This window comes from Oryctolagus cuniculus, chromosome 5 (assembly GCF_964237555.1).
Source record: "Oryctolagus cuniculus chromosome 5, mOryCun1.1, whole genome shotgun sequence".
Taxonomy (NCBI): domain Eukaryota; kingdom Metazoa; phylum Chordata; class Mammalia; order Lagomorpha; family Leporidae; genus Oryctolagus; species Oryctolagus cuniculus.
This window is the reverse complement of record NC_091436.1, coordinates 32,618,313-32,638,879: the sequence shown is the minus strand read 5'-3', so window position 1 is coordinate 32,638,879 and position 20,567 is coordinate 32,618,313. Positions and strand designations below refer to the sequence as shown.

General features: G+C 44.6%; 1 protein-coding gene across 2 annotated transcripts; it reads right to left on the bottom strand.

Moving 5' to 3' along the window:
- Positions 1-3,141: 3,141 nt before the first annotated feature.
- Positions 3,142-19,139, bottom strand: MTFR2 (mitochondrial fission regulator 2). Of its 2 annotated transcripts, none has more exons than XM_008263555.4 (8): positions 18,801-19,139; positions 17,337-17,453; positions 13,739-13,843; positions 13,181-13,293; positions 10,887-11,122; positions 8,148-8,457; positions 6,518-6,692; positions 3,142-3,842 (listed from the first exon to the last, which is right to left on the bottom strand). In XM_008263555.4, the coding sequence occupies exons 2-8, from the start codon at positions 17,397-17,399 to the stop codon at positions 3,795-3,797; spliced, it is 1,050 nt and encodes a 349-aa protein (XP_008261777.3). In that variant the 5' UTR covers positions 17,400-17,453; positions 18,801-19,139; the 3' UTR covers positions 3,142-3,794. The 2 variants fall into 2 exon arrangements, with proteins under 2 accessions (XP_008261777.3, XP_017200873.2); XM_017345384.3 differs by having other exon boundaries at positions 6,513-6,692; positions 18,801-19,115.
- Positions 19,140-20,567: the final 1,428 nt, after the last annotated feature.

Genomic DNA, 20,567 nt, shown 5'->3' with positions numbered 1-20,567 from the left:
GTCTCCCCTGTCTATGGTCTGCATATCTCAAGTTAAATTCTGAACAGCCTTCACTTTCTGCAGTCCACATTATAACCCTTTCTTTAAAAACTTCCAGATGGAAAACAGCAGAACGCTTTGTCAAATGTCCTCACTCAAGCATCTTAGTTACAGGGATTAACAGCCACTTGGGAAAGAAGACAGCAACCTAGTTTAAGGCACCCAAAGAAAAGGGACAAGGGTCTTTTCTAGGGCAAAGGAGAGAATCAATGTTGTAGAGCCTGGGAAAGAAACTAACATTTCTGTTGTCCTTTTTTAGATTTATTTTCTTTATTTGAAAGGCAGGGGAGAGAGACAGGAGAAAGGAGAGAAAAAGGAGAGACAGACAGACAGACATACCTTCCATTAGCTGGTTCACTCTCCAAATGGTTATAATGGCCAGGGTTAGGCCAGGCAGAAACCAAGAGCCCTGAACTCCATCAGGGTCTCTCACGTGGATACAAGGACCCAAGCACTTGACGCATGATCCGCTGCTTTCCCAGGCACATTTGCAGGGAGCTGCATCAGAAGTGGAGCAGTTGGGACATGAAACAGCATTCATATGGGATACCAGTGTTGCAGGCAGTAACTTAACCTGCTGAGCCACATCGCTGGCTCCAAAACTAGCTTTTCTGTAACTTGCAAGAGAAAGCATTTCAGCATTCATAGTACTGTGAACAAAACAGTGATCAAGTATGAATTTTATAAGATTCAGGTATTAGGTAACCTTTATACAGGCTCATGATCAAGGACAAAATTGAGTCTCCAACCCTGGGCCTCTATAGTAAACAGTTGTTCCTGAGAGCCCAAGCTTAGGCCACTCAAGGAGGGACTTTAGGGAAGACGGTCACATCTTCCAGAACACCAGGGGTCACACTTCCAGACACAGAAGAGTCTCATGTGTCACTGGTATTGAAATGTGCTTTGGGAAAGCAGAAAATTCCTTCTAAAGTAAAACACTAAAGTCTTCCAAAATTTCAACTCGAGGTTTGTCGAGAAAGATGCTTCCCTGAGCACAGGCTGGTACATGTTGAGCATCCCTCATTGGAGAATCAAACTCAGACTGTTCCAGAATCCTAAACTTTCTGAGCGCCATGTGATGCCAAAGTGGGAAAGCTCACACCATGAAACTGTTTTCATCTACAAAGTTATTAAAAATATTATCTAAAATTACCTTTGGTTTATGTGTATAAATTCTACATAAAGGGGTCAGTGCTGTGGCATAGTGGTTAACGCCACTACCTGCAGTGCCGGCATTCCATATGGGCACTGGTTCAAGTCCCAGCTGCTCCACTTCTGATCCAGCACCCTGCTAATGTGCCTGAGAAAGCAGTGGAGGATGGCTCAAGTGCTTGGGCCCCTTCACCTACATGGGAGCCAAGAAGCAGCTCCAGGTTCCTGGCTCCTGGCTTCAGATCAGCCCAGCTCCAGCTGCTGCAGCCATTTGGAGAGTGAACCAGGGAACGGAAGACTTCTCTCTTTCTGTTGTGTTTCTCTCTATATATCTCTGCCTTTCAAAAAAGTAAGTCTTTAAACACAATTAATAAATAAATAAATTTATATAAAACATAATTTAATTTTGTGCTTACACTTGGGTCCCCTCCCAAAGACATCTCATAACGTGTGTGCAAATATTTCTACAACAGCAAAAAACTGAAAACACTTCCAAGCCACAGCATTTTCTCTCTTTATTTTTTAAAGATTTATTTTATTTGAAAGCCAGAGTTACACAGAGAGAAGAGAGGCAGACTGAGAGAAAGGTCTTCCATCCGATGGTTCACTACCCAATTGGCCGCAACGGCTGGAGCTGCGCCGATCCAAAGCCAGGAACCAGGAGCTTCTTCTAGGTCTCCCACGCAGGTGCAGGGGCCCAAGGACTTGGGCCATCTTCTACTGCTTTCCCAGGCCACCGCAGAGAGCTGGATCAGAAGAGGAGCAGCCAGGACTAGAACCAGCGCCCATATGGGATGCCGGTGCTCCAGGCCAGGGCGTTAACCCACTGCGCCACAGCGCCGGCCCCAGGCCTGAGCATTTTCAGTAGGGGATCTTCAACCCATAACTTCCAAAGATTTCTGCTGGTTGCTGGGACATTTCTGAACAGGAAACTAGGAAATATCAACTCATTTTGAGGGATGAAAAGCAGTTATTTGGAAGAAACAAAAAGAGAAAAAGGCAGGGTGAGGGAAATATACATGAGGGAAAAGAACAATCAAGCAGGAAAAGAAAAAACAGAAAATCCACCTCAGAAGGAATAACAGGCAAGCATCAAAACCACACTATAGGGCCCGGCACTGTGGCACAGTGGCCTGCAGTGCCAGCACTCCATATGGGCGCCGGTTCGAGTCCCAGCTGCTTTTCTTCCAATCTGCCTCTGCTATGGCCTGGGAAAGAGTAGAAGATGGACTAAGTGCTTGGGCCACTGCACCTGCATGGGAAGACCTGGAAGAAGCTCCTGGCTTTTGGCTTCAGATCTGCTCAGCTCTAGCCATCGTGGCCATTTTGGGAGTGAACCAACGGATGGAAGACCTCTCTCTCTATCTCTACCTCTCCCTGTATCTCTTTCAAATAAATAAAATAAATCTTTAAAAAAAAAGAAAACTACACTACTTGCTGTATCATTACTGATGATTTGGGCTGCAAGTCTCAGAAAACCCACAATGCATATTTTTCTGAATTTCTCTTATATAAGAAGTCTGGAGAGGCCTTGCTGGCATTGGTTCATCAGCTCAGCCACATCAGAACGAAAGCCTACTCCTTGTGGTCCTAAGATGATGGCCGCACAGCCACTCCTAACCAGAAGGTGGCCAGTGAGAAAATGAAATGGAGGTGGGTGAGGCAGCCGCCCCTCCGCCACAGCAACAAGAAAACCCTGGGCAACCTGACAGTGCAGGGCCAAGTACAATGGGTGGGTACTGAGTCCATTCAGGTGTTTACCTAAGCTCCCAGCTGAGCACAGACGGAATCCCACATCACATTAGTTTGTAGGCAGAGACAGAACACTTGTGTATATTTACATGTTTTGTTTCTATCGTCCAAGAAACTCTACCTACAGAACTCACTCACAGAAAAGTTCCAAAGTTATGAAGTAGTGGGAAAACATGATTTGAATGGCTCCAAACACAATCAAGTTCAAAGAGTGCATTTATTTTCACTCTACTGACAAAGGAACAGAGTATAAATGTATTAAGGAATGAAGGAAACAAAAATGATACATTTTTATACAGCAATACTTGTCAAGATTCTTTAAATACTTTAAATTTTAGAATCTCTACTTTCAGTATTTAACAGTTAAAATCTGCTTTTAAAAATAACTTCTTTATCATCTCTCGAAGAAGTTTAGAAAACTTAACCTATATGATTGAAACTAGGAATATCTTAACAAAAGAATTACAATTTTATCTTCTCTGAAAATCTCCAAGTTGCTAGAAACCAAGCAAACCAGATCATTACCAACTTTTAAAATATCCAAAGGCTCTTAAAATTGGGAAAATTATTAGAAGGACGTGTTCAGCGTTCAGCAAGATTCACATACATGGAAGAAGTCCATACCCCTACCTATCAGCAGCAGCTCGCTCACTGCTGGATCTTGCGCAGCTGGAGACGAGGCTCCTCCGACGTCAGCCGTGTGACAGCCCGCTGCACAGACTCCACTTGATTCCCTTCAGCAGATCTCTAGCAATGTGGCGAAGGCGTGCGGGCACATTGCCACGATCTTTCCTTCTGAGTGTGGACACAGCTCCTGTTGTCGGTCCCTTGGTCAACAGCGTTTGTGTGTATCAGTTCTTCCTCTCCTGCCCTTCTGACTGTGAAGTGTTATGTCCAAACTGAAATAAAGCGAATGTTTAACACGCAATTTATTCCAGGGCAAAAAAAAAAAAAAAAAAAAAAGAATGTCATGGTAAGTAGCAGATGACACTTTGGACTGAATTCGTTCAACAAAAAAACAGTGATGTGAGCACTGGTGAGACGTCAGACACATGCTCAAAGCTAAGGACACAACAAAGCCAGCCAGCCAGCCACATGGCCTGGGAGTTGACGACAATTTTGAGTCCCTATGTGTCCAGCCTGAAAGTTGACGCTCTAAAATATATACGAAAATATTCTCAAATGTTCATAGTTAGATGGAAACAAAGAGCTAAGAGACAATGAACACACAGCACCTGACCACCAAATAATTGTTGGAATTCAGTGATGCACTGTCCTGGGAAATAGTGTGTTTTACCTGGATAACTAATGATTTTGAACATCCCATAATTGTAATGAACCACATCCTAGTCTCTGCTCTCCCCCTCAGATGTGGGATTATGGGCACTGTTAGGCTCACTCAACCTGGGTCTCGCAGGTGAACGGCAAGGACCAACCACTGCAGCCATCTCCGCCGTCTCCCGCGCTGTGCACTAACGGGAAGCTGGAACTGTGCTTCCAATTCTGACTGCTTCATCGGAACTCGAACCCAGGTACTCCATATGGGATGCAGGGCCCCAAATGCCACACCAAATACCCACCCCATCCAACCCCCAAGCCTTATTCTTATTACTGCAACAAAACTGTAGGATGCGAAAACCACCCTAAATTAGAATTATTTCTAAATTTCAAGAAATGAGATTTCAACAAAAGGAGTAATCTTAAGGATGAACTGCTTGAAATAAAGTGTGTCCTTTTAAACATCCAATAAATATTATTAACAATTATTATGATCTTATTTCCTATTTTAAAAGCAGAGTTGGGGTGAGTATTGGGACAGCAACTAAGATGCTATGTGGGATACCCACCTCCCATATCAGAGTGCCTGGGTCCCAGTCCCAACTCTGTTAATTCCGGCTTCCTGCTACTGCATACCCTGAGAGGCAGCAGGTGATGGCTCAAGTACCTTGGTCCCTGCCACCAACATGAAAGACTGAGTTCCAGGCTCCTGGCTTCAGCCTAGCCCAGCCCTGGCTGTTGCAGGTGTCTGGGGAGTGAAGCAGTGGACCAAAGATCTTTCTCTGTCTCTCTTTCAAATAAATAAATAAAAATTAAAGGGGCGGGCGCTGTGGAGCAGTGGGTTAACGCCCTGGCCTGAAGCGCCAGCATCCCATATGGATGCCGGTTCAAGACCCAGCTGCTCCACTTCTGATCCAGTTCTCTGCTATGGCCTGGGAAAGCAGCAGAAGGTGGCCCAAGTCCTTGGGCCCCTGCACCTGCATGGGAGACCCAGAAGAAGCTCCTGGCTCCTGGCTTCAGATTGGTGCAGCTCCAGCCGTTGCAGCCAATTTGGGAGTGAACTATCGGATGAAAGACCTCTCTCTCTCTGCCTCTCCTCTCTCTGTGTAACTCTTTCAAATAATAAAAATAAATTAAAAAAAAAATAAGATTAAAAAGCAGAGTTTAACATGCCTTTCAACTAAATAATCTGATGTCTTTTTATGTGGGAAAAAGACTACAGTATTCACATTTGATATGCTTAGATTCAATATGTTTAAAACTATGTAGAGTTATTTGCTGGTTCTCTCAAAGTTTCAGTCACCCAGTTGGTACTGAAGATAGTAACCTTTAACTAGCACCTGTCTGTGATAAAATCTTTTTTTTTAAACATGTAGAGGTTTTTGTTTTTTGTTTGTAGTTTTTTTTTTTTTAACATTTATTTATTTATTTGAAAGGCAGAGTTACAGAGAGGCAGAGGCAGACAGAGAGAGAGGAAGAGAGAAGTCTTCCATCTGCTGGTTCACTTCCCAAATGGCTACAATGGCTGCAACTGAGCTGATCCGAAGCCAGGAGCCAGGAGCTTCTCCAGGTCTCCCACACCGGTGCAGGGGCCCAAGGACTTGCACCATCCTCTACTGCTTTCCCAGGCCACAGCAGAGAGCTGGATCGGAAGTGGAGCAGCCGGGATTCAAACCAGCATCCATATGGTAAGCTGGCACTGCAGGCAGCAGCTTTTACCCCCTATGTCACAGTGCCAGTCCCCTGTGAAAAACTTATAAACTTGAACATGAGTACTTTTCTTTTCTAAGATTTATTTATTTGAAAGAAAGAGGGAGAAACAGAGAGAAAGAGATCTTCCATGCTCTGGTTCACGTCCAAATGCCCACAACAGTTGGGGCTGGGCCTGGCCAAAGACAGGTGTCAGAAACTCCATCTGGTCTCCCACACGGGTGACAGGGACCCAAGCACTTGGGCAAATCTTTCACCACCTTCCCAGGCACATTAGCAGAAAGCTGGATGAGCAGCAGAGCAGGCTGGAATTGAACCAGCCTCCAGTATGGAATGCGGCCAGCCCAAGCAGCACCACAACACGGGCCCTCGCGTGATGACTGTGTAAATCAATCGAGTGCTTTATTTCACAAGTCTTCACAATAGGTGAAAGGCAAAGACGAGGACATAAAATTCACAGAAACAGCAACATAACTGTCTAACACATTCTGCATAATAACTTCAAGAAAACTTGAATGCAAAGCTCTATAGTAAACAGTCCACTTGAAAAGAACTTAAACATTAATTTTACATTATTATACCTCACCCTTGAAGTTTCTGGACTAGAAAAGGGCGACGACTCCCAAGATCTATTTTCTTTCTCAAAGGAATCATCTTCTTGGAATGCAAATTTTTGCTTAAGTGCTTGTGATATTAAAGACACGGGGTCCCACTGTGAAGTCGGTCTTTTCCTCTTGTGAATGGGTCTACCGCCGGGTGACCTAATTTGAAAATTGAATAAATTGAAATTCTGATGTAATTTTAGATCCTTATTGACAAACACAAGAGAACTACAAGAACAATATCTTATAATATAATTAGTTAATCTCATTATTTTTCAAGAGAATGTTGCCATGAAATAAGGAATCTTCAGGGCACATGAATTAAGATTCAGAAAGTCACAAAAACATGTGTGTTAGGGCTATCTAATATCACTGTGCTGAAAAGCTTTACTTTTCATTTTTTAATTGTCTAGGTAGGGAAATCCGAAGAAATATGTAAGAATTTTTATTATTATTTTTTAAGATTTATTTATTTGAAAGGCTGAGTTACAGCAAGAAAAGGAGGTATAGAGAAGTATCTTCCATCTGCTGGTTTAGTTCCCAAACGGCCACAACTACCAGGGCTGGGCCAGGCTGATACTAGGAGCCTAGAACTCAATCCAGGTCCCCTGCACAGGTGGCAGGAGCCCAAGTGCTTGGGCCACCCTTTGCTGCTTTCCCAGGCACACTAGCGGAGCCGGCTTGGAACAGGAGCAGCCGAACTTGAACTGGCACCCAAATGGGATTCCAGCATCTCAGGCAGCCGCTTAACCTACTGCGACACATTGCTAGCCCCCAAGAATTTTAAAAAGGACTAGTCTTCATGAAAAGAAAACCAATAGGCTAATTGCTCACTCATATAGTCATGCATTCATTCAACTGCCATTGAATGCCTACTATTTCTTCATGCAACTCAGAAAGGCCTGCAATTTAAAATGTATGAACTGCTTGCTTCTGCAATTTTCCATTTGATACTATCAGATCACAGTTGGTTTTGAGTTACTGAAACCACAGAAAACAGAACCATCGGGGCCAGCACCGTGGTGCAGTAGGTTAATCCTCCACTTGCAGCGCCGGCATCCCATATGGGTGCTGGTTCTGGTCCTGGCTGCCCCTCTTCCGATCCAGCTCTTTGCCTGGGAAAGCAGTGGGAGATGGTCCCAAGTGCTTGGGCTCCTGCATCCACATGGGAGACGGGGAAGAAGCACCTGGTTCCTGGCTTTGGATCGGCGCAGCTCCGGTTGTTGCAGCCATCTGGGAAGTGAACAACGGAAGGAAAACCCTCCTCTCTGTCTCTCCCTCTCACTGTAACTCTACCTCTCAAATAAATAAATAAAATCTTTAAAAATTAAAAAAAAAAACTAAAAAGAAAAGAAAACAGGACCATCAATAAGGGGAACTACTGTATTCCTAACCTTCTATGGTGGAAAGTAAATATAATTAAAATACTGAGAAATAGCAAAAGTCTGTTTCAAAAATAAAGAGATAAGACACTAGAAGGAAAATCAACAACTGAAAGTAATTATCTCTGTCTGGGGAGGAGAAAGACAAAATTGTGCGGTGTTTTTCATGAACACAATCTTAAAAACCAAGGGGTACAATTTCAGTTCATTTCTCAAAGCTGCAAGAACATACCGTTCAATAGCCCGAAGCTTGACCTTGTTCATATCCTTGAGAACATCCAACATGTCTGGAACACCTTTCATTCTCTGGCTCTTTGAATGATGACCATAACTGGTCTTACTAGCACCTGGATTTCCCGAGTCACAAATATCATCTGATTCTGGCTGGATGGGAGGGAAACACGAAGGCTGGAGAGGAGAAAATGGAGGGGGAAGCGGTGGTGGTGGAGGAGGGGAAGAAAGGATCAAACCCGGAAACTGAGCAGCTCCTGATGGTGGTGCTTGTCCTAATCTACTGGGCCTGTCATTCACGTCAAAGGAACCTACAAACAAAGATTGTTTAAAAGAGTGAAAAATTATCCCTAAAATGATATATAACATTAATTAGGACTAAAACAGAAACAATTACAGTATTCCTACTACCACTGTGCTATGCTAGCCAGCAAGCAAAATAAGTCCTAATTGCTTGGCAAATTCTTTAAGAATCAAGTCAGGGGCTGGTGCTGTGGCACAGCAGGTTAATGCCCCGGCCTGCAGTGCCAGCAACCCATATGGGCGCCAGTTCGAGACCTGGCTGCTCCACTTCCGATCCTGCTCTCTCTATGGCCTGGGAAAACAGTGGAAGATGGCCTAGGTCCGTGGGCCTCTGCACCCACGTGGGAGACTCGGAGGAAGCTCCTGCCTCCTGGCTTCAGATAGGAGCACCTCCGGCCGTTTCAGCCAATTAAGGAGAGACCATGGATGGAAGACCTCTCTCTCTCTCTCTGCCTCTCCTCTCTCTGTATAACTCTGACTTTAGAATAAATAAATAGGCCGGCGCCGCGGCTCACTAGGCTAATCCTCTGCCTGCAGCGCCAGCACACCGGGTTCTGGTCCCATTTGGGGCGCCAGATTCTGTCCCGGTTGCCCCTCTTCCAGTCCAGCTCTCTGCTGTGGCCCGGGAAGGCAGTGGAGGATGGCCCAGGTCCTTGGGCCCTGCACCCGCTTGGGAGACCAGGAGGAAGCATCTGGCTCCTGGCTTCGGATCGGTGCAGTTCGCCGGCTGCAACACACCAGTCGTAGTGGCCACTTGGGGGGTGAACCAATGGAAAAAGGAAGACCTTTCTCTCTGTCTGTCTCTCACTGTCTAATTCTGCCTGTCAAAAAAAATATATATTAAAATAAAAAAAGAATCAAGTCAACTTATAAATTCATTTTTTTTTTATTTGACAGTGAGAGAGAGAGACAGAGAGAAAGGTCTTCCTTCTGTTGGTTCACTCCCCAAATGGTCACTATGGCCAGCACTGTGCCGATCCAAAGCCAGGAGCCAGGTGCTTCTTCCTGGTCTCCCATGCGGGTGGAGGCGCCCAAGCACTTGGGCCATCCTCAACTGCCCTCTCGGGCCACAACAGAGAGCTGGACTGGAAGAGGAGCAACCTGGACTAGAACCCGGTGCCCATATGGGATGCCGGTGCTGCAGGCTGAAGATTAACCAAGTGAGCCATGACGCCAGCCTCCAGTAATCATATTTACACATAGCTCCTTACATCCAAATCTATTGTTTTTTTTATTATTATTTTTATTTTTTGAAAGGTAGAGTTAGACAGTGAGAGAGAGAGAAAGGTCTTCCTTTTTCTGTTGGTTCACCCCCCGAGTGGCCACTATGGCCGGCGCGTTGCGGCCAGCGTGCTGTGCCAATCCAAAGCCAGGAGCCAGGTGCTTCTCCTGGTCTCCGATGCGGGTGCAGGACCCACGCACTTGGGCCATCCTCCACTGCATTCCCAGGCCACAGCAGAGAGCTGGACTGGAAGAGGAGCAACTGGGACAGAACCAGTGCCCCAACTGGGACTAGAACCCAGGGTGCTGGCGCTACAGACAGAGGATTAGCCTAGTGAGCTGCGGCGCTGGCTAAATCTATTGTTAAAAGCACTCACTCAGTATGTTGCTTTAAATTTCACACATACTCACATGCACATATGCATGGATTTCAAAATTTTTTAAAGCAAAAAGTAACATCTTTTAATTCCACTTTCCATGAACTTTTTGAAGTATACTCTTATGTATGTACTATTTATGTGTGTGTGTTTAAAGCAAGTAGCAAGTTGCATTTCTAAAAATTTAGAAAAGGATCATCTGGAAAACACTGTTCACCTGAATGCAGTGGAAGGGTAGCATCAGTAACTAAAAGTACAAATATATGAGGCCTCAAACCTATATGCCTCTTTTCAAACCAATGGATTCTTTCATCTCCAACACTTTTGTGATGAACTGGAAAATTTTATTTAGAAAACAAGGGACCTTTTTACACAAAAACAATCTTCACAATATAACTAGCTCTTCTTTAAACCAAAAGCCATAAACACCAGATATTATCATTGTATATATTCAGAGCCAGCAATGTAGCACAGTGAGTTAAGTCGCCACCTGTGACAATGGCATCCCATATGGGTGCTGTTTCCAGTCCTGGCTGCTCCACTTCCCATCCAACTCCCTGCTAATATGCCTGGGAAAGCAGCAAATAATGCCCCAAGTGCTTGGGCCTCTGAAGGCCCGTGAGAGACCTGGAGGAAGCTCCTGACTCCTGGCTTTGGTCTGGTCCAGCTCTAGCCATTGCAGCCATTTGGGGAGTGAACTGGTGGATGGAAGATCTCTCTCACTGTCTCTCTGCCTTTCAAATAAACTTAGTTAATCAATTAATTAATAAAAGAATTGTACTGATTTAAAAACCAGATGAGCATCACCTAAGAAACAAAAATTCCAGTATGTGACTTACCAGAATTTGTGCTGTTTCTCAGTTCCTGCATTTGCACAATTGCAGCAATCTGAGAGCGAAGGAAAGTAAGTTCCTCTTCGAGGGCAGCTATTTTTTTTACTGCAGCTTCATTTGCAGACAGGTCATGTTTCACTGGTTTGTTTTCTCGTCGAGTAGGTAGCAATGGATCCCCGACTAGTTGCACAGGACGGGTAAATTCAGTTTTCTCCTCTCCTCCATGTTTCCACATGCTACTTCTGTGGGATCGAAGGAAGAAATGGGGAGAGACGGAGGGGACGTGGGAAGGAAATTTTCAATCAAACAAGGAAAACAATTTTTTCATGAAAAGCAAAATACTGCAAAATCAGAGTAACCTTCTTTCCCTATGAGCAACTCTAGATTCACTGAAGACGAACCTATCTTATTTAGCTTTGTGTTCTCAATATAAGGAACTGAACACACCCTCCACTGGAAGGACATTAAGGGATAAGGGGGCTTTGCTTTTAGATTGCAGAACAAAAATAATTACCCTATAATTATTCTACTTTTTATCACAGTAGAAATTCTTTAAAAATTCTACATAAGGTATGAAGGGCCCTATATTCAGAATTATGTTAGGAGTAAGTTTATGATCTTCTATCATTTGGAAAATTGATAAACTATACATAACAAGTTTAGCCACATTATGTGAATAACTGGTTCTCACTGTGCTTATAGCCTGTATCTGAATAAATTATCACATAAGTCGGTATTCCTTCAGTGTAACATATCCAAAGTTTCGAAATAGTTGTCTCTCAGAATCTGTGGGGAAATTTGTTCTGGGACCCCCACCCACCCCGAGACACTAAATCCACAGATGCTCAAGTTCCTCACATAAGATAGTCTATACTGCATGTGTGAGCTAAGAGGGGTTGTGACTGCAGAGCCAGAGGCCTGAGACATGCAGTGAAGATGCTCCGAAGCACGACCTCCCAACACATGCTAACCCCAACCAAAGAAACAGCTACTGTCTCTTCATCAATAAATCAATCTTTACAAAAGTGAGCTTTCCCTCTTAGGGCAAGTGGGTGGGAAGAGTGATTAATGACCTATAGAGATCACACCATAGAGAGCGGGTATGTAATGCACCTCCTTAATCAGTGATCACATCTGTGAACTATTTCCAGGTGTTCTTCCGTTTTTAATGAGGTATTCTTCCATTTTCAATGTGATAACTACACATAACTTTGTCTTATTTGAACTTGATTCAATGCATATACCCACTTTGTGAGAAAACTATAAAACCTGTAACTACACTCAAGTTTGTGGAAGAGCCAACTCAGGCAACTGACGGGTTGAGTTAAATCCTCAATTTGACTAGCTAAATACACTTAAACTTTGATTTTCAATCTGACTGATTCTTTCACTGAACACATATAACCTTCACTCACCTTCCTATATACTTCAGATCATCTCTAGCTTACTTACAAGTCCCAATACAATGCTGACACACCACTTGTTACGTGTGGAATCAGCATAATACATGAGTATAGCAAATTCAAATCTTGCTTTTTGGAACTTACTGGAATCTTTTTCAATCTGTCATTGGTTGAATCCACATCTGTGAAACCCATATATCCAAAGCACCAACTTTATATTTAACATTGCCAGGTGTACAGTAAGTACTACATGAGATTTGACTAAATATATAAAATAAATCTTGTAGCTAGTTTAGAAAACAGAATCAACATAAAGATTCTAATATCCCTTTACTAATTGCTTCTTCCTAGGATGGTTAAATGTGCCTTAAGAAAAAACAGTTTTACAAAACTGAGAAGCAGGGGCCGGCACTGTAGCATAGTGGGCTAAGCCTCCACCTGAGGCACCGGCATCCCATAAGGGCACCAGTTCGTGTTCCAGTTGTTCCCCTTCCCATCTAGCTCTCTGCTATGGCCTGAGAAAGCAGTGAAATATGGCCCAAGTACTTGGGCCCCTGTACCCGCATGGAAGTCCTGGAGGAAGCTCCTGTTTCCTGGCTTTGGATTGGCACAGCTCTTGCTATGTAGCTACTTGGGAAGTGAATCAGCAGATGGAAGACCTTCCTCTCTGTCTCTCCCTCTCTCTGTCTGTAACTCTACTCTATAAATAAATAAATCTTAAAAAAAAAAAAGATAAACAACCAGGCATCCTTATTAAGAAGATAATATTAGGACACATAGAACCATACAGAGGTGGACAGAACAAGAAGACTCAAGGAGTAAAAACCAACTTCAACACATGCAAGAATCCAGGTTATAGGCGATACCCCACGTCCCAACATAAGCACTTAAAATTACCGAAATCTGAGACAACTGGCTTCTTCATCATTTGCCACACACAAAATATCAGCAAAAGATGGAACCCTAGGTCCACCATTATCAGGGTCTACAGAGTTCAAGAGCGGGATCAACTAAAGTAAAAAAAAATAAATTAAGTCAGAGCTCTGCAAGGAGTCGAGAGAAGTCACATGCTCATGCATTAAATAAGGTCACAGTGCAAAGGAGGGAAGAGGGAGAAGGATATTGAGTAGAAAACCATGCACCCATTAGCCAGAGTATCGGGCAAAATGTTATTCTGCAGCCAAGCATATAGCAATATTCTCTCCCCTGGCTACTCTCCTCAATCATAAACACACAATAAACTCCTGAGGTGTTACTCACACCTGCCCATCTCTGAATGCAGTTATTTAAAGAAACTAAAGCTATAAAAAACACACATGCAGTGACTTATTTCCAGAAGTAAAGGGTTTTGGCTTGCAGGAAACATTTCCTCTAGATTATTCTATCCCGTATCCCTAGGAGTATGAAGGATTATATTATACAGAGTGCTTAATCAATGCACGTCCATTGACTTACCTCAAAATTAGGTCTTTGACAAGGTTCTAAAGGAAGCATTTTCCCAATAATACGAACAATACTCCGAGCTGATCCATAATCTTTATTTTTCCAAATCACTGAAATCTATTTAAACATAAAGCACTATTTAAAATATACTGAATATGCATGGTTATACATCTCAGAAAAAATGTAAACTATGCAGTAACTTTTTTTTTTTTTTTTTTTGACAGGCAGAGTGGACAGTGAGAGAGAGAGACAGAGAGAAAGGTCTTCCTTTGCCGTTGGTTCACCCTCCAATGGCCACCGCTGCCAGCGCACCGCACTGATCCGATGGCAGGAGCCAGGAGCCAGGTGCTTTTCCTGGTCTCCCATGGGGTGCAGGGCCCAAGCACCTGGGCCATCCTCCACTGCACTCCCGGGCCACAGCAGAGAGCTGGCCTGGAAGAGGGGCAACCGGGACAGAATCCAGTGCCCCAACCGGGACTAGAACCTGGTGTGCCGGCGCCGCAAGGCGGAGGATTAGCCTAGTGAGCCGCGGCGCCGGCCCAAGTAACATTTATTTTTAAAAAGAAAACACAGAATGGTATAAAGTATCCTCCTCGAATAATTAAATTTTATTAACATTTGTCTTAAAAAAAAGGGGGGGGGGTATAGATAGGGGCTGGCATGGTGGCATAGCAGGTATAGCCACTGCCTACCATACTGGCATCCCATATGGACACCAGTTCGGGTCCTGGCTGCTCCACTTCCGAACAGCTCCCTGCTAATGCACCTGGGAAAGGAGTGGAAGATGGCCCACGTCTGCACCCACAAGGGAGACCCAGATGAAGCTCCTGGCTTCAGCCTGGCCCAGCCTCAGCTGTTGCAGTCATTTGGGGCAGGAACCAGCAGATGGAAGATCTTTCTATCTCTCCCTCTTCTCTGTACCTCTACCTTTCAAATAAATAAAGTAAATCTTAAAAAAAAAAAAAAAAAAAGCAGTGGAAGATGGCCCTGACACCCACACTGGAGACCTGGGAGAGGCTCCTGGCTCCTGGCTTTGGCCTGACCCAGCCCTGGCTGTTGCAGCCATCTGGGAAGTGAACCAGTGGATGGAAGACCTCTCTGAAACTGTTTCAAATAAATAAAATAAATATCAAAAAGAAAATTTTAAAAGGAATCGGAATGAACATATAAAATTCCAAAAAGATCTTTCATGATAGCACAACTTGTTTTGTTCTATCTCTGATAATATCTAAACAGCTTGGGAAACTTCCCCCCACCCCAGGAAAATCACCCCCACACACACTAAAAATCCCATGTTTTAGCCCAAACACTGGCAATTTCAAATTATCTAGCAATGAGGTAATACAGAGAAAACTTATATAATCTCCTTTAAAGAAGAAATGAATAAGAGGAATAAATAGAATCCTAGGCAACTGAAAAAATTATTTACATACAGTGGAATATTATCTGCTGGAAGCCAGTTCTTAAAAATGTATTAAAAGTGAATGTGGGGGTTGGCACGTGGTACATTGTGACTCTAGCATCCCACATTAGCACCAATTCAATGGTGCTAACCTGGCTGCTCCACTTCCGATCCAGCTTCCTGCTAATGGGTCTGGGAAAGCATTAGATAGCCCGAAGAACTGAGCCTTCGCACCCAGGAGGGAGACCTGGAAGAAGCTCCTAGCTTCTGACTTTGGCTTGGCCCAGCCCCAACCACTGCAGCCATAATATATCTATTCCACGCATTCCACATCTGTTCTGAAATTACCCCTTTGAGGTTCTCTGCTACTTGGCCCTATCTATCCAACTTAATTTCTTACTTGTCATTAACAAGAACACTTGTTCTTAGGTTAAGCTCTTTTCCTCATTATCCCAAAAAGGAGATAACTCCCATGCATTTTCCCAAATGTATAGTGAGCCCTAATCTAACTGTAGTGCCAGTGCTGGCTTAATGGACTATCCAATTCACACTCCTCTATTTCCATTCTTATCAGCTGCTTAAGCTCTACTAAGTTGTAAACTAGTCTGATAAGTACCACATAATCAGACACACAACTACATGTGACTGTATTTCCGTGGAAGCTATTTCTGCCCTACTATACTGAATTCTGAGGACAGAGACAGGATTATATTTTTGTTTGAACCCTTCAGGGCAGTAGTTAACCATCAGTATACTAATATCACATCAGATCTCTCCAAAAGAAATATAACATATGTCATATGTAAATTAAATTTTGAAGTCATTTTTAAAAAGAAAGGTAAAAGTTTCTTACTATATTTTATTTAACTTGATATGTATACATTATTTTAACATGCACTCAATATTTAATCCTTTGAATATTTGTAACTATAGCAGATTGCAATTCAGACATCTGAAGTACTTAAAAGTGGTTTTGAGGCCAGAAGCTGCCATATTGGATAGTATAGTCAAGTGTTCATAGATTCTAGATCTATTAACACTAGAATCTTTGGAGACCTGAGCATTTATATTTAATGGGTTTTACAGACCATTCGTATGTGTACCTCTGCTAAGAACCACAGGCCTACAGGCATCACCACAGTAAGGGCTATGCACTGTACAGTGTCTCCCAACTGTTGGGCACCTATGTGGTACTTTCGTATCTTGCTCTGCCACTTTGATGTTGAAAAACTCATTGATTGCCACAGACCATCTTCATCATTCTTAAAATTTCACCTCCTTTTCCTCTGTTCCTGGCCCAGCCACTTCTTTTTGATTTACCAATTTTGCTAGCTCACATGGACTTTCTGGTTAATTATTTCATTGATATGCTCATTGCCATTCAAAAACAGTTCATTGTTTTGGTATTATGTGTTACCATCTTGTGGATGAATAAACTAGCCCAACTACTTTTAGCTAAAGGAAAACACAATAAAAAAAATAAAGCTCTTTAGAAAAACTACAGGGGGCCAGTACTGTGGTCTAGCAGATAAAGCCATCGCCTGCAGTGCCAGCATCCCATATGGGCACCAGTTCCAGTCCCGGCTGCTCCACTTCTGATCCAGCTCTCTGCTATGGCCTGGGAAAGCAGAAGAAGATGGTCCACGCCCTTGGACCCCTGCACCTGCATGGGAGACCCGGAAGCAGCTCCTGGCTCCTGGCTTGGGGTCAGCACAGCTGCGGCTGTTGCGGCCATCTGGGGAGTGACCCAGCAGCTGGAAGACCTTTTTCTCTCTCTGTGCCTCTTCTTCTCTGTAACTCTGCCTCTTAGATAAATAAATCTTTAAAGAAAAAAAATTACAAATCCATGCTGACTTCCCCTGGGTCCTCACAGGCACTCTGCAATGTCCTCTAACAGGTTACACTCTGCAGTACGTGACCACACGAAACTCTCAACCTCTGAAGTCTCCAGCACCCCACTTCCATCACCACGTCTCCATTTTCCTTCCTTTGTATCTCCTGTTGACATTTAACCTATCAGGGAAACAGGTTCTTAAGAATCTTACCTCCCTTTCTAACTTGAACTATCAAAGCCATACTACTGTAAACTCCCCTTTGTTCTCATCTAAAGAGAAATAACAACTTTGCCTTAAATGTTTACATATAAATCGTTTTCAAAATGAGACCCACAAACAGCAGATTCATTCAAAACCATGAAAAGACATTTACCTGGTCTATGGGAACACCAAAATATTCCAGCATCTCTCTTAAGACACGCAATATGAGAGACATGGATGGCGTGAATAGTGAGGCAAATTCATGGAAACATTATCAGTGTCTTGGTGCCTTTGGGAAAAAATTTTAGAATACATTACTCTTGACAAGTAATTACCACATAAGTTCGTACTAAATAAGCTGGAAGTACCCTTTCGTGACACACCACATCACACCACTACCTGTATACTGAAGGTAGCCAAAGAGAACAGAGGAGAGACAAGGGAAGAGGGGAATATTATTATAAAGAAAAGGTCGAGATCTGTGCTGTGGCACAGGTTAATCCTCCACCTGCAGTGCTAGCATACCGGTGCCAGTTAGAGTCCCTGTTGCTCCTCTTCCAGTCCAGTTCTCTGCTGTGGCCCAGAAAGGCAGTGGAGGATGGCCCAAGTGCTTGGGCCTTGCACCCATGTGGGAGACCCAGAGGAAGCTCCTGGCTCCTGGCTTCGGATTGGCCCAGCTCTGATCAGTACAGCCATTTGGGAAGTGAACCAGAGGATGCAAGACCTTTCTCTCTGTCTGTAACTCTGCCTCTCAAATAAATAAATAAAATCTTTTTTTTTTTTTTATTTGACAGGTAGAGTTATAGACAGTGAGAGAGGGAGACAGAGAAAGGTCTTTCTTCTGTTGGTTCACCCCGCAAATGGCCGCTACGGCCGGCGCTGCGCCGATCCAAAGCCAGGAGCCAGGTGCTTCCTCCCCGTCTCCCATGCGGGTGCAGGGCCCAAGCACTTGGGCCATCTTTCACTGCCTTCCCGGGCCACAGCAGAGAGCTGGACTGGAAGAGGAGCAACCGGGAGTAGAACCCGGCGCCCATATGGGATGCCGGCGCCGCAGCTGGAGGATTAACCTAAAGTGAGCCACAGCGCCGGCCCAATAAATCTTAAAAAAAAAAAAAAAAAAAAAAAAGACAACCGACCTATTGTTACATTAAAATTTCATAGGACATTTGAGACACTAAATGGGTCTAGTTAACAGATATTAACAACAGAATGGACACCTAGCAAGGGAGGCTTCAAGTTTGCAACAGCGAAGCTCGCTTGGGCTGCGACTCAGGAGAAGGCTCAGTTCAGACGACCCCTGAGAGCAGCAAAGGGCCTGACTCAAAGCTTTGCCCTCTCTGTAACTCTGCCTCTCAAATAAATAAACAAAATCTTAAAAAAAAAAAAAAAAAAAAAAAAAAAAGCTTTGCCAACAGTTTTGTTTGTTTGTTTGTTTGTTTTTTTAATCGCATCGGAGTACCGCCCACCCCTGCTCGCTCATTTTAAAGATAAGATGCACGACCCCTAGTTAAGGGATGTGACTGTCACCAGCTAGTAAGTAACGGGCTGCGACCAGAGCCCAGTCGGGTCACTCGCTCTGGCCACACCTTGGGGGCGGGGGAGGGGTCTCCAAGCCCCGCAGGGCAGCACTGCTCACCTTCCCCGGAGCCGAGCCTCCCGCGAGCTGGGGAAGGTCAAGCAGAGGGGCGTTGTGGAAGTCCGACTCAGAATCCGCGACCCCAGCACAACGCGCGGCTCCCTCCAGAAGCGCTCAGCTGTCGACCGGCGTCCGCCTGCGAGCCTCGGCTTGCAGGGCACAGGGAGTAAGGTTGCCTCCGCGGAGAGTATGCGGCCCACTGGCGACTCGGTCCCACAGCGCCCGCCTCAACCGGGATAGCTTTGCGAGAGAAAGGACGTCCTCGCCCGACCTGCTAACCTGCCGCCCGCTCCCAGGATGGCCCCGTACTTCCGCGTTCCTGGAGGAAAATCAAACTCCGCGGGCCGTAACCCATGCCCGATCTCATTGGACAGGCATAAGATCGCTGCTTCTGATTGGTCATTGGACAACGTCAGACTAGTCGCGGCACTAGAACAGGCCTCAGAAGGCTAATGAGTTTCTCCCAAGAGGGCGGGTTTTCCACAAAGCAGCCAATAGAAGCCAAGAGATGGCTGGTGGGCGGGACAGTATGCGGCGGTGGGGACGCTGACTCCTGCGCAGGATGCGGCGGTTCGCTTGCAAGCGCTCCCAGGCCTCTGCGTGGAGAGCAGGGCCCGCCGTTCCGAGTTCGCACCGCACACAGCTCTGCACGCACTGTATCGCCCCCTACATCCGACCCGAAGTGACCCCGTGCTCCCAAACTTCACTGCCTTGGCAGGTCGCGATTTATTTTTCGGTCGTTCAGCGAACATCTTCTAATCGCTGGTAGGACGCGGAAGCTAAGCGGTGCCCTGGAGAGGTTTGCAGCTTTGCAGTTGTCAGGATTCATTCCTTGCGTCCTGGTTACCCAGGCTGCTGCATGTGGGCCAGACACTCCCCTAGTCTAATTTTCAGTTCTGACTGGTTAATGGTTTCATAAGACACAATTTCATATTCCTGTATTTCAGCGAAGAGGTGCATTGGCATACCATTGCCAGTTTAATGCCTTCTACTGAGCCACAAAATAAAAGGTAGACTGACTTCTTTGTGATCAACCTCGTTTATTCATTCAACGAGTGTTGGACTACTAGAACTAGGGATTATCCTACGCACGTCAAAAAAGCAGTACGGGCATGCATTTGGCCTTACCATTAAGACAGAGCTTGGCATGCCCACACCCCAATTGGTTTACTTCATTTTCTGACTCCTGTTCAACTTCATACTTTCAGTAATTTTCTCCGCAGTGTGGGGCCATTCCTAGCAGGGAACCTGCACCAGTGCTTTTGAGTTCACGGGGGTAATCTCTTCTAAACGCTCTAGTCCTCACTTTGGATACCTTGTACTCTACCGAAAAGGACAAAACTCCAAATTTCATCTTTTTCCCCATGACTCTTCCTCTCTTAGGTCAACTACTACGCCATTTCTTCCTTCCCCCCCTCATAGAAACCAACAGCAGGCTGCTCGGTAACTTGTCTCTAACGGCTGATATTTAGGGGCTTGTGGAAAACAGCTTATCGAGTTTACTGCAAATGCTGTCTACAGGTTTTTAGTTTTACGATCTTGCTGCCAGTATTTTTCCAGAACCACTAGAAATGTATTTCTGAAACCTAGTTAATAAGGATGCTTCAAAAGATCTTTGAAAAACAGAATTAGAAAATAAATTTTTCAAAAATTTAAAAGACTGAGTTATGGGGATGGGTGGATCTTCCATCCACTGGTCCACTCCCCAAATGGCCACAACAGCTAAGGCCAGGCCAGGTCAAAGCCAGGATTCAGAAGATTCTTCCA